General features: G+C 47.6%; 1 protein-coding gene across 5 annotated transcripts in view; it reads right to left on the bottom strand.

The window, feature by feature from the left end:
* Positions 1–2,804: 2,804 nt before the first annotated feature.
* The window catches only part of KCNQ4 (potassium voltage-gated channel subfamily Q member 4), a 167,649-nt gene continuing 156,242 nt past the window's right edge, over positions 2,805–14,211 (bottom strand). For 4 of the 5 annotated variants that reach the window (XM_060258209.1, XM_060258210.1, XM_060258211.1 and 1 more), the window contains 5 exons: positions 12,717–12,937; positions 11,548–11,650; positions 11,007–11,138; positions 7,231–7,366; positions 2,805–5,823 (listed from right to left, as the gene is read on the bottom strand). In XM_060258209.1, coding sequence (XP_060114192.1) covers positions 5,605–5,823; positions 7,231–7,366; positions 11,007–11,138; positions 11,548–11,650; positions 12,717–12,937 — 811 coding nt within the window. In that variant the 3' untranslated portion in view covers positions 2,805–5,604. The remainder of the gene's footprint in view (positions 5,824–7,230; positions 7,367–11,006; positions 11,139–11,547; positions 11,651–12,716; positions 12,938–14,211) is intronic. The other variant, XM_060258213.1, reaches the window with a different exon arrangement.

Here is a 14,211-nt window from a genome sequence, read left to right as displayed (position 1 = left end):
AAGAAGTAGTTTCCCGCAGCAGTTGTGTAGCTTCAAAGAAACTGAGTTAAGTCTGGGTTCCTGACTCCTTTAAAAAAAAAAAAAGTCACAGAGGCTGCCATCACACACACTAAATAATGCACTTTCAATCCACTAGACCTTGCCAATTCACCACAGTAAAATCCAGTTGGAAAGTGCATTGAAAGTGAGTTATATTTAGTGTGTGTGATCGCAGCCCTAGTTTGGGACCTTAAAGGCTGAATTCACAAGTGCCACTCAATGTGTTTTTTCAGCCCGCGTTTCCTGGGATTTCTGCAGTGATTTGTCAGCAAGCCAGGGTGATGAAACATGTTGCCACCATCCTGCAACAAGACCTGTGATTTTGGCCAAAGAGAATGGCTTCTGGCTGTTAAGCTGTTTTTGAACCAACCACATAGTTTTGATGTTCTCTGGGATCCCACATGGTGTGCTGACCTCTCAGCCTGACCTCCCATTTCTCATCACCTCCTAGTCTGGACATGCTTCTGCCCCAGAGCACTCCTTAGAAAATCAATCTCACCACTTAGGGACAGTGAAAACAACAAACTCCAGTGTGTTCCTTTATTATCAGATTCAAATGAAATCCAATTTCAGAAAGTGTTTTGGTAGTTGCCCCTTGCAGGAACACATACACCCAATCAAGTGTTGCTTCTCCCTGATGCATTTGCTTTTCCCTGTGTTGTCATTCCATCAAGGCCGGAGCTCTTTACACCTGCTCTGCCTCCTTCACCCAGTGAATTGCTGGTCTTTTTTGTTAGTAGGGACTTTGTGTTTTGATTTTGTAAGTTGGTTTTGAGTCCACACTGAGCGATGGAAAGTGGATTTAAAATGCCGAAGTAAACACATTTACTCTTTGTTTCCCTTTTTGCAAAATGTAGCTGACTTTATTAAAAAGGGAAAGGGAAATGAAGAGATATGGGAGCTTCTCCCACTGTTTTAGCACTGGAAAAAACCACTGAGGGTGTTAACTACATGATACACCCAAGGTGTGCTGGTCACAAGTCTCCCAATACCTTGTAGGGGAGCACACCTTTCAAGTGATTGTGCACTTGGGTACTGCAAGGAAGGACTCTTGGAGCCAGAGAAAAGGGGCAAAAAAGCACCCCCCCCTTCCTTTCTTATAGGAAAAGTGGGCTGGGAGGGGAACCAGAAGCTCGTTTTCCCCCTTACACTAAGCGAACAAGCACTTTCTAAAATTAGTTCCTCTGATGCATGTATGATTGCAAGTCTGGTCATACATCCATTACTTGAAATGCATCAGGTGTATCTTGTAGATTTCATGGCACAAGCAAAGCTCAATTTGCAACTAAAGGTCAAATCAGGCATGTAGCTATAGTGGGGTCTCTTGAGGACCAGTCCCCCAACTTATCACCAAGATCCCCCAACTTCCTGCCAAGTCCAGACCCTCTGAATTCCATTTTAATTTTTTTATTTATCACACTCAGCAAGCCCCACACCACCCTCTTGCACCTCAGCCAGCAAGCCAGGAGTGCCGGAATGGACCACTTGAGGAAGGCTTGTGCTGGTCCTGGTGGCCAGCCAGCAGCCAGGAAGCGCATGCCATCGGGGTCTGCAGTGGGCAGCCCAAGGCAGGCAGGGTGAGCGTCATTGCCATGGTTTCACTGTTTCATCCTGGCAAGAGCAAAACTGCTCCTACCTGCAAACACTTTTCTCCCTCTTGGCATGTTTTTTATTTGCATCTATGTGCATTTGACAGACAAGTACACATTGCCTTTGAAGAGAAAGTGGTGCTTGGGCCGGGTATCCTGGGACAGAGGCTGGGAGGCCGGATGGGCTTGCTGGTTGGTGCTCGGTCCCATGAATTGACCAATCCCAATATAACATAATGCATGAAGGATTGTCAGTATTGCACATGCAAAAGGCTATTCATCCATTTCCTAGGCATGTAGGAAATTGATGAATAGCTTTTTGCACGTGAAATATTGATAGGAGCATTGGTTCCTCATTATAAGGTGACCTTGAGGAAGAATCTGATTTGAAACGGTTTTTTCCAAGATCCAGATGTGTCTGTCATCACTCCACATAGCTGCATGATTTATATGAAGAAATAATTTTGGGCTGTGAAAAAAGGAATTGATCTCCTTATCTGATGGACTTTGTGAATGTTTCAGATGAATTGTGATCCTTCATGAATTACATTACATTGGAATTGGTCAATTAATTTGCACGTGTAATAAGATATTAGGAGCCCCGTGGTGCAGAGTGGTAAAGCTGCAGTACTGCAGTCCAAACTCTCTGTTCACGACCTGAGTTCAATCCTGGCAGAAGCTGGGTTCAAGTAGCCAGCTCCAGGTTGACTCAGCCTTCCATCCTTCCAAGGTCGGTAAAATGAGTACCCAGTTTCTGGGGGGAAAGTGTAGATGACTGGGGAAGGCAATGGCAAACCACCCTGTAAAAAGTCTGCTGTGAAAACATTGTGATGCGACGTCACCCCAGAGTCAGAAATGACTGGTGCTTGCACAGGGGACTACCTTTATCTTAATAAGATATTACAGTGGTTTTGTTTGTTTTTTCACTATTTCTACACTGTAAGTCCTGATTGTTCTAACCAGCTAGACCCAACCTAGGCTTCAGAGTAGATTCCAGTCACATTCAGTGCCACTGATGTTACTGAACTATTCCCTTGTGGTGCGCAGTTAGCCTCCAAGCAGCCATCTTGGGGGAGGATGTGACTAAGGAAGCAGCCCTGACTCAGACCTTTATCCCACAGCATGTCCAGTCAGCTTCTCCGGCAAGAAGAGAAGTAATGAGGCAGACAGGCAGCGGTCTATTGAAAACTTTAATGAAACAAATAAGTTAATAAGTTAAATCAAGTGAGGTAACTATTCATCGTCTCAGAACAAGGTTTATTTGGAAATCCGCCAGAGTCCACCTCATTTTGCTTGGTTGATCAAAGCCATTCCCTGCTTCCCTCTTTCCCCCCACACTTCTCCCCCCCTCCTTTGGAGACGTGTCTTGGATGGAAGACGGGATGTGCTCTCCAAGGATGCTGTGCTCAGTGCATTGGGGAAAGGGGGGGTGGAGTCGTATGTGAAGGAAAAGTTCAGGAACCGCTGTAGCCATTTTCCTCAAGACACATGCATGAGCATGCACGGGGAGGGGTGTGCATTGGGGCGAGAGCAGCTGGTGGCATGCACCCTACGGAAGTGTGGAATGAATGCAGGGTCTTTCCCCCAAATCTGACTCTGGGGCTTTTCTTTTTGAATAATCCAACCACCTCAATGTGGGCAGAGCTAGCTGCAAGAAGCAAGAAAGGGAAGCCCTTTCCATTTTCCCAAGAAGCAGTGGGAGTGAACGATGTGGAAGGACACAATGGAGGAGGGAAAGGGTTTTACTTGTTTAAAAACAAATGTCTATCCAATTAGTGTGCAAGAAAAAGGACATGGGAGTCAGGCAGCTCCATGGAGTCTGGCAAAAAGGGGGAGGGGAGTAGAAAAAGTCTTTTGAGCTGTAGGTTGGTCTAACAAGAAAGCACATAAGGGAAATCAGAAGCCAGCAAGGGCAGGGAAACCTCCCCCTCCCCCACCAAACCATGGCTTGGAGTTTCCCAATTCCTGTCTCTGGGGGCAACTGAAGGGGAAAGGGGCTGTGGCATTCTTATTGCGGGATGCAAACGAGGCGTCAGGCTGGCACACAGTGACCAGAATGGATGGGGGCACATGTCATGGCATCCCTTGCCAGCTCCAGGTTTCACTATCTGTTCAGTGGCTGTGCACCTGGAATATGCCGCAGCTGTGCACCAGAACTGCTGTGGCACAAGCACCACCATTCCCTTCCGTGGTGCTCAGCGGCAGGACCCAGAAGCCGTTCCAGAGATCCACTGCCGAACCCCCAATGACTGGCTCAAAGAACCTTTCCAGATGAGACAGGGGGGTAGACTCTGAGCATGAGCTCAGCGAGGAGCTGGTTCATTGGTGATCGTGATGTGCTTGTTCCAACACACCTGCTGGGTGTGCACTTTCAAAATATGAAAACCTCAAATGTCAGTCTGATGCGCAAACTCCCAAGCCTTTCGCGGGAAAGCACTTGGGGTCAAGTCTCCAGCAGAGGCTACTCCAATGGAAGATAAGAAACAATGAAAGAGGAATGATTTAGGATGAAAGCAGGTTTTTGGGATGCAGCATCAGGATAGGAGCAATGGGGTTATGAAACAAGTTTTCCAAAGAGAAGGGCAGCAGAAGGTGAGAGGTCTCTCCAGAAAAACAAAAGGAGAGCTCTATCAAGCCTTCATCTGCTGACATAAAAGGGGGAATCACGTAAGTGGTCAAGCAAGAGAGCACCCTAAAATTTCTCAATCAAGGCACCCACAACACAATCAGACGCCACTTTATATCCCCGTGCTATTGGAAATAAGGCAGACACCTCTGCTCGGCATGGCTCATCCCCTGGCCCAAAGCGAGATGTAGCACCCTGTACAGATTGCTAGCAATGGAATTCGTTCCCTCAAGCAAGCATAGAGTGCCATGGAGACCCCCAAGGCCGAAAGGCGTTCCTGGTCCATTGTAAGGATTGGTTGTTTCAGGTTGCATATTCAAGTTTGTTGCATATAAACGGTACCCCTGCCCTGCCCTGCCCCGGGAAGCACATCCGCTGTGTAGGAGGCTCCGCTGTGCTTATAATATATGGGCCAAAGAGCCATGCCCTCTACCTGGGAAGAGATTATTGAGGAGTTGCAAAGGTGCTTAAAGGTTGCAGAGAGCAGGGTCAGGCAGTGCCAGTTATTTTCTGCTAGACACAAAGACAAGAGACCACATTCAGTCCAAGTTGCAATGTCCCTGGAGGAAAAAAAAAAGGGGGGGGCGGTATCTAAGCGTTTGCATAGCTGTTAATAAAGAGTCTCCAACCTGGTTTCCTAGAAAGTAAGACATCCAAAGTCAGTGGCTGTCATGTGGTTGAGCAGGCGGAACCACCTGTATCACTTGCTTGGAGAGAGGATCATTACTCACACTCTGGGGCCAAGACCCCCCCGCATCCCAAGAAGCTCTGGGAGCTCGTTGCTGAACCCCTAAAAAGCTGGAAGCTTCCACCATACCTGGAGATGCTTGCCAAGGAACAGGAATCGATACTCATGGAAGGCAAAAGGGGAGCAAATGGACTCCCCTCTGCAATTTGTTTCAGGCTAGCATGGCTTTTTCTCTGCAGAAAGGACTGCCTTCAAGGTTAGCATAATCCTCCCCACCCAGAGATACAACTGGTGGGTGCCACCTTGAAGGATTCAATTTAAGAGCCACGATGACGCTGCAACGACTCCACTGGAGGCAGCATCCAGGCCATTCTTTGGGACGTCCCATGCTTGTGGCTTTGCCCACAACAGGAAGACTTCAAGTAAAGTTGAGGCAATCATTGAGGCTTTGGGAGAAGTGTCTCCATGCAAGTCCCACCATCACAGCAAGGCTGAAAGAGGACTGGGTGTGCCCGAGGACATCACCTGTTACGAGGGGTCATCAGAAGTCTGCCTCCCTTTCCTTTCTGTCCTGGAAGCAGACAAGTGCCCTTCTCTCTGCCTCCCCCTCCCCGCTACAGCGGGTGTGTGACTACTAAATGCCTGGACCGGGGTGCTGCACCTTAGTCCATATTGGCACTAGCAGACCGGGAGATGTTCAGGGTCTGAGCCGAGACGGAGATGTCCTCGTGGTCTGCGGGGCTGTGGTAATCAGATGTTATGTCAGGATCGCCAGCAGGGATCGGCATGGACGCCAGGCTGAAGGAGTTCATGGAGCCCTTCCGCAAGCACTGTGAGTAAACGCCCAGTAGTAAATCCAGTTTATGCTCGATAGACTGCACCTGCGGGGGGGGGAAAGCCTGGGATAGTCATCTGCCTCCTTCTGCCATCTCTTTACAATGGGTTGCTCTGTTGGTCTGCAGAAGAAGAGCAAGATTCGAGTCCAATGGCACTTTGAACATATGAAGCTGCCTTATACTGAATCAGATCCTTAGTCCATCAAAGTCAGTATTGTCTACCCAGACTGGCAGTGGCTCTCCAGGGTCTCAAGCTGAGGTTTTTCATGCCTATCTGCCTGGACCCTTTTTTAGTTGGAGATGCCGGGGATTGAACCTGGGACCTTCTGCTTACCAAGCAGATGCTCTACCACTGAGCCACCGTCCCTCCCTTTAGACACCAAGAAGATTTCCAGAGTATAAGCTTGAGGGTCACACACTCAAAAGCTTATACCCCCAAAATCTTGTTGGCCTTGAATCTTGCTCTTCTGTCATCTCTCTTCCACCAGTGGGTGAAGAATACTTTGTTAATTTATTTATAATTTAAATTTATAAATCACTCAGTCCCTGAGCACTCAGGTCTCAGAGAGATGAACAACAATAAAGTATATTATCTGAACAATTCCAACAATTAAAAAAACAAATTAAAACAATTTCACAAATAGTAGTATTCAGATGGTGCTAATATGTCCATTTTCAGCTGTGTCTCCCTCTCATAGAGAGGTAGGTGGAAGCATACTTGAAGAGGGGGGAGAAGGAGGGGGAAGTCAAGTAGCTATACTGGATGTCCGCTGCCCCAATGTTTTAAATGTTTTAAATGCCAAATGTTTTAATGTCTTTAATGGTTTAATACTTAAATTTAAATGTTTTATCTTTAACTTCTATTTATGTTATATTCTTGTGTTGTAAGCCGCCCTGAGCCACTTGTTGGGAAGGGCAGGATAAAAGTCATAAAATAAATAAAAATAAATAAAGATGGTGTCTGTTGCTGTCCTTAACCAAAGGCCTTACAAGCCCTGCAGAACTGCATAAAATTCCATGGGGTGCAGATGTCATTTGGCAGAGAGTTCCACTAGGCCGGGGCCAGGGCAGAAAAGGCCCTGGCCAAGGACAACCAGTCTTTTGGGCTGAGGATCAGCAATAAGTTTTATGTTGTCTGTTAGTCCCTCAGTGATCTATCCTTTCTTGCCCTATATTTCAATTACTGTTTCATGTGCTTTTACAATATTTCAGTTTTGGTTTTCAGTGTTTTCACAATATGTTATGAGAATATTTTAACTGTTAGCTGCCTTGGTGGCCCTAATTGGGCAGAAAGATGACATAAAGATTTTATAAGTGGATAAATAAATCATCCCTTTGCAAGCGTAAAGTGTGGGGGTGGGAGAGAGGGAATCCAGATACAGCTCGCAAGTACAGTGGGGCTGAAGACAGGGACAGCTAGCGCATCCTTCCTGCTTCCCTCAATCAGCATACCTGCTTCTCCACTTTGACAACCCGGCCCATCATACTGAGCTCGTCCACCAGTTCAACCTCCAGAGATGCCTTCTCCCCTTTCTCACGTGTCTTTTTGTCAAATGCAATGGCGCCCCGCCCCACGATCTGGTCCACACTACCAGGCAGGGAAAGAAAAACCAGACAGACAGAAGACAACAGAATCATACAGGGGACTAAGTGCTGGGGCAGTTCACAAGAGAGTCCTGTTGGGCAGCCCTGGGGGGCACCAAGAGCTTTCTGGCAGTACCCTTTAGTTAAGGTCTCATCTTTTGTGTCCAGGTAGTAGCAACCCTCAATATCCACTGGGCTTTGCAAATGCCAGTGAGCTACAGGAATGTATTTAGTTGCTTTATTCCAGGGGTGGGGAACTTCTGTCCCACGGGCCGTTTACGGCCCTCGGGATCACTTGGTCTCGCCCTCGGGGATTGCTGGGTTGAGTCAAGCCATGTGGCAGCCTCCCTGGGGCCTGGCTGGCTGGCGAGGAATGTGGGGCCCAGCTGCACTGTGCAATGGCCTCTCCAGAGCCTGGCTGGGGCCTGAGGCCTGGCTGGTCAGCCCAGATCACTGCGGGGCCTGGAAAAGTTACTGTCACAGTTCAGGCAAGTTCCTCCCCCCCATTTCTTCATTTCGCTTTCTTCCCCTTTCTTCAACCATTTCTTCCTTTCCCCCCACTCTCTCCCCTTCTCTCCCCTCTTCTCCCCCTCCCTCCCTCTCGCTCTCCTCTGAGTGGTGGGCATTGTGAAGGACTGCTGCTGGAGTATGTGGGTGCCTTTAAAGGTCTGCTGGGAGCAGCTGCAGTTTCCTCATGAAGGAAGGGAGGAAGTGGTAACAGCCAGCTACCACCAATTCAATTTGCACTTGATTATCCCAGATGGTGTGGCCTAATATGCTAATGAGTTGATATGCTAATATTAGGGGGTGTGGTCTAATATGCTAATAAGTTCCAGCTGGGCTTTTTCTAGGAAAAAAGCCCTGGACCTAGGCATTTGCCTAGAGTGGTGGGCCATGTGTGTGTGTGAATTAGGCTCTCCCCACATGACTGCAAATAGAAAAAACTATTATTTGTATTAATTTTGCTGGACTGAATCATTCTCCCTCGGCAGAGCACTGTTTTTTATGTTGATAATTTTGTATGGCCCAAGAATGAGGTTATAAATATTCAAATGGCCCTTGGTAGAAAAAAGGTTCCCCACCCCTGCTTTATTCTAACCAAGTCCACCAGGTCAACCTGGCCCAATTCCATCTACTGTCAGCTTCACTCGCTTTCCCAGTCTCTCAACACAGGAAGGCCTAGCAATTGGAGATCTCTTTGTGACAGGAGCTAGCAAAGGATATTGCATGCATATTACTTTGGGTTATCCTGATTTCCACACACATTTTTGCACCTTCAGTTTTCATTTCTTTCTTCTTTTTGTTTGCTTATTTATCCCACGGTTATTTTTCTTGTTATTTTGAGATCATTTTTACAGCAATGTTTTTCTGGAAGGCAATTTTGAATCAGTTTCTGCCTTATGCTGTTTCTGTTGGTTTTCTTTGTCCTGCTCACTCCCTCCCACCTCCATCCCACTGTTAGATGACTAGACTGTCGTGGTCAAACCACTCTCTCTCCCCCTCTCCCAACCCTGAAGATGATTTATATTCTTTCTTTCTAGTTTTAAAGAGCACTAAAATATCAATATTTTGCTAGAGTGTTGTAACAATAGGCTTAAGCTTCTCTGAAAACCGAGCTTTCATTTTAAAGCCATGTAAGTCTCTAGCCCAGGGGTGGGGAACCTTTTTTCTGCCAAGGGCCATGTGGACATTTATAACATCATTCGTGGGCCATAAAAAATTATCAACTTAAAAAACAGTGCTGTGCCAAGGGAAAATGATTCAGGCCAGCAAAATTAATGCAAATAATTGTTTTTCTATTTGAAGTCATGTGAGGAGAGCCTAATCTGGCACACACCCCCCCCAGCCTGCCGCCCTAGGCAAATGCATAAGCAGGAACTCAGTAGCATATTAGACCACATCGCCTAATATTAGCATCTTAGGTCGCACCATGTGGGATAATCAAGTGCAAACTGAACTGTGACAGTAACTTTTTCAGGCCCTGCAGCAATTCTGGCCAGCCGGCCAGCCAGGCCCCAGGGAGGCTGCCGCACAGTACATCTGGGCCCTGTGATCCTTGCTGGGCCCTGGGGAGGCTGCTGCACAGCGTGGCTGGGCCCCACGATCCTCGCTGGCCAGCCAGGCCCCAGGGAGGCTGCCACGTGGCTCGGTTCGGCCCAGCAATCCCCAAGGGCCACACCAAGTGACCTTGGGACAGAGGTTCCCCACCCCTGCTCTTGCCTCTCCCCCTGCAGAGATATAAGGAAAAAAACCATATCACTGCAGGGAGAGAGCTAGAGGCTTATTTTTTTTTTTAAATTAAACCTGGGAATGCAGAGAACCTGCTAAGCCTACTGCTACAATGCTTCAGCGATATATGGATGTTTTCAGAGCCAGTATGTCCCAGAAGGCCAGGTAGGCAGCTGCCTAGGGCGCTGCCTGGCCTCAGGGGCATCCAGTGGGTGAGCCCTCCCCCTCCCCAGACACAGCCTGTCACCCCCGTGCCCCTTCCCTGCCACCACCACACTCGCTCGCCTCTCTGCCACCCTCCCTCACCTTGCTGCCTACTTGTGGGTGGATGGTAGCGGGAGAGAAAGAAGCACCAGGGGTGGTGGCAGGGGTGCTCAGAGACACATGTGCCACCCTGCCAATCCTGCTCAGTCTTCCTGTGGTGGAAGCACAGACCTGGAAAGGCTGAGCGGGGGTGGCATGGCAGCAGGTGCGCTTGGAGGTGCTTGGTGCTGTGCCGCCTGCCGCTGCCGTACTTGCCCTCACAGGCGCAGGGCCAAGAGTGCCAGAAACCCCGGCACCAGCCCTGGATGTTTTAGTGCTGTTTTTAAAAGCAAAGGGTGCTTTGACACCACCAATGGCAACAACATCCTCCTTCAAAAATCCTCATTATTGAAGGCATATGTGGGGAAAAATAAACTCACTCCACAACTGATAAATGCATTAAGAGAGTGGATGTGTGCAAGAACTGTGCTTGTGGATCAACTCTCAAGAAAATCAGAAGTTGAAAAGGCAGAAAATCCCCACGTGTAGATCCTACCACAGTCCAATATAGCACAGGGAAAACACAGCAGGCCCCACAGCAGGGGTTCTCAACCTTTTTGAACCAACAGGCACAGTTGGAATTCTGACACAGGGTAGTGGGAGCAGCCATAAAATGGCTGCTACAAGAGGTGGAGCCAACCACAAAATGTCAGGGAGTGATGCTATGCCTAATTTTGCTTGTAGTTCTTCAGTATCTCAGGCAAAAGTGCTGTTTAAAAGAATTTGTTTAAAAAAACAAATGTGAAAACAAGAACATATTTTAAAGGAAATACCCATCTAGCAGTATCTGGCAGATCTCCAATGGCCAATCAGAAGCCCCACTTCTTCGCAGCGACCACGCTGGGGACTCCTGACCTGCTGAGCTGCCAGAGGGTGACAGAGAGAGTAACTCGTCCAAGATTGCACAAGGAACCAATGAAAGAAGAACAGAGCGATTTTGGATCTCTCAGGTACTGAACCAAATAAACACACTGCTGCTCCACAGTGTCTCCAATACTGCCTTCTTAGGCGCAGCCTGAGATAGCACTATGTACCCCATTTCAGGGACAAAATTGGCTCTCCCATAAGAAGTCAAAGGAAAAGTGTAAACAGGCACCAGGAGCTTGGCTCACCGTGTCTGGAGACTTTTGATCCTGCCAAGCATGTCCAAGTGGCCAGCAGAGTACTGCTCAATAACATCCTTGACATCATACGGCCGCAGCGTCTCCTTGAACTTCCTTTTGGCCACCAAAAACTTGAGGATCCTACAAAAAATACACACAAGGTGAAGCTTCAGAGGCCAGAAAGCCTGAAGGAAATAGCAAAAAATGTGATGCTGCCTCAGATCACTGAGCCTATTGTCTATTTCTACTGGTGGTGGTTCTCCAAGAAGGCAGGCCAGGAGCATTTTCTAGCCCTGACACCTAGGATTCTTTAACTGGAGAACTGGAACCAAGGTCTCTTCCTCCATGGACCCATGACTCTACCTGCCACCTTTATAGGCTGAAGCTCAGATGGTGTCCTCAAAAGCCAGTTAACAAGCAGCCATTTCGGGATGAGCCAAGGCCGCACTGGTAAAGTCACAAAATGGGGTGAATTCTTCTAAGTCAGGCAAAAATAGAGCCCAACCTGATCTTACTGGTTACTTGGCATCCAACCAACCTCTGGGCTCACCTGACAGCCCTGATCAGGGTCTTCACAGCAGGCATAATGTCCTCAAAGGTCAAATCACACTGGTAGCCCTTCTCCTCACTGCTGTCCTCTGCAGGGCCATCAACTGTTGACAGAAAGAGAAAAAGAAGAGAATTTATATAGCTCCACTGTTTGTTGAGTTCTAGGCATGCCTCTCTGCCCAGTCCCAACACCAATCATTCTTTTCCTGCATATTTTTCTCCCAAAGCCTCCATAATCTTTTCCTCCCTTAGGCTTGGTGTTCTCATTCTTTCTGACTCGGTTTACCAGCTACCTCCTCAAGAATGCTGGGTACTTCAGACAGGTCCCATTATAAGTTATGATGTTCAGCAGACAGAGACTGGGAGGTGGAGGTGTGCTTCATGCATGGTGTCTGAGCACATTTAGAAAACAGCTCAGGAGAGTGCACCAAGCTGTCAGGGTTTGTACCTTTCTACCAGCTCTTTCTTTTACTTGGGGTTTTCAGGAAAAAATCAGAACTACACAGGGCTGAAGAAAGAGTGCATATATGTCAAAGAACACACACCTGATCTGCATACGCCACTACAGCACATCTGCATTTTCCTTGTGTTACATTTGGATCCCCCACACCAGTAAATGTGTATGTACAAAGTGCTGTCAAGTTTCAACCAAGTGATGGCAACCCCAGCAAGGGGCTTTCAAGGCAAGTGAGAGGTGGAGGTGGGTTTGTCTTCTGCAAAGTCTTCCTTGGTGGTCTCTCAAGTACTGACCCTACTTAGCCTCCAAGATCTGATGAGATCCAGTTATACCATACTACCTGCCCTCCCCACGGTGGTAAATAATCACATTCATTCTCAGTCCACCAAGCTAGTAGCTCTATTAACATTCTTTGTGACAGGCAGAAAAGTACCTCTGAACATGCATGCACAGCACATTTCTCTTTACACTAACATAACAACTCCAGCTCTGCACTTCAAGGATGTGACCAACAGAACCCTATGCCAAAGCCATTTTAAGGGCTTCAAATGGTTGAATAAAGTATCCAGGTTCAACTTCTCTTCATTAAGACCTATTGAAAACACAACACACTCCCAAGGCAAGCAATCTCTTGTCACCTCTTAGAAGATCCCATCCCCACCCCCTGCTGCCCAAAACTCTCAACCTCAACTCCCTGGTTGACTCCAAATTACCCTCCACCGGGGTCCGGGGCTTCAGCCTCAATGAGGCCCGGAACCTTGTCCTGTCATTGAAGCTCCAGCTCTTCTGCACCTTGGTGGGGCTTACAGCCTCATGGACGTTCTCAGTGCTGGGGGAGCGGCGGAGGGGTGGGACCAGATGCTGCTGCTTCCCCCGGCTGCCCTGCCTCTGGGAATTGTTCAGGCGGATGCGGTCCTTGATGCCCATTTTATTGCTGCAAAGAGTGTGGAAGTAGGAGGGGAAATGGTGCAAGTTAATGGCAGCAGAAAGCTCTTACGCTGGGGAGGATGAGTGTGGCCACCCAAAGGGGCACTGGAGAGTCCACCTCACATTTATAGGAAGCTGATCCATTACCAGTTCCAATGCAAGACTGAAGCTAGGTTGGTTATGGTTGCCCCAACTGATTGTGAGCCTTACAGGTATCCAGGTCGGTCAGTGAGAAAATCCTAATGTTCCCCCATCCTACAAAAGCCTAACCCCAGGATGCTAAAATACTGTAACTTCACAAGGTTTGGAAACCAGTATTTAAAGAAGAGGCAGTTGACCTAGTCAAGACTTGGCAATTCCCTGGTTGTGACATCTACCAAAAAACAAGGACTGTGGCTTTGCTCACTTACCAGAAAGCTGAGGGTTTGATCCAGAACCTCACAGTTTGAGGCCTGGGACTACCTCCAATTTAGGGAGCAAAGCAGACTGCAGAGGGGGCTTACAGGATCGAATGCATATGTGCTTCCATGGATTTAGTTTCAGGTGGGTATTCACATTAGTCTGTAGTAGGGGAACAAAACTTGAGTCCAGTAGCACTAAGATTAACAACATTTCCCAGGGTGTAAGCTTTCATGAGTCAAAGAAGACTCAGATTTTCCCCACACACACCTAGAAATGTAGCATGTCAAGGTAATGGCAAGGCTGAAACTCTCCTTGCCATCATTTTGTTTTCCAGCAGAAAGCCAGCCTGCCATTTAAGATCAGCATCAGGGGCCCTGTTCGAATGCTACCACCTTCAAAAGTCAGGTTGTCAGAGACAGGGTCTTTCCTATTGTGGCAGGTTTACTGTGGGGACTGATCGTTATATTTGGGCACCAACTAATTCCACACACACACACCCCACCAACTTGCTCAGGCATTTTGCTTGGCTTCTGTCTTTTTCATTTTGCATATGTTCTCATTCAACAGCAGCTGTTGTTTTTTAAACTTTGTCTTTTTTCATGTTTATAGACTGCAGAATTGCTTTTCAACTAATATTTTTTATGATGTGGTGAGCTGCCTAGAGTATTTTTACCAAAAGAGCAGCTAACAATCTCAGCTTTTGTCTTAAAATAATAAAAAGGCAAGGTTCTAGCCCTAAAACTGCTATGATGTCCGGAAAAAGCAGGTAAAGCAGTGCCCAATCGCAGAAAGTAAAAGCCAAGGGGACGGGGCTCTGGTGAGAATTAGTTTGCCTCTTCTCCTGTGACAAACAGAAGAAATTATGCAAAACAGAACACA

Source organism: Heteronotia binoei, chromosome 17 (assembly GCF_032191835.1).
Source record: "Heteronotia binoei isolate CCM8104 ecotype False Entrance Well chromosome 17, APGP_CSIRO_Hbin_v1, whole genome shotgun sequence".
NCBI lineage: Eukaryota > Metazoa > Chordata > Lepidosauria > Squamata > Gekkonidae > Heteronotia > Heteronotia binoei.
Note: the sequence above shows the minus strand (reverse complement) of the source record. Positions and strands in the feature narration are given on the sequence as shown.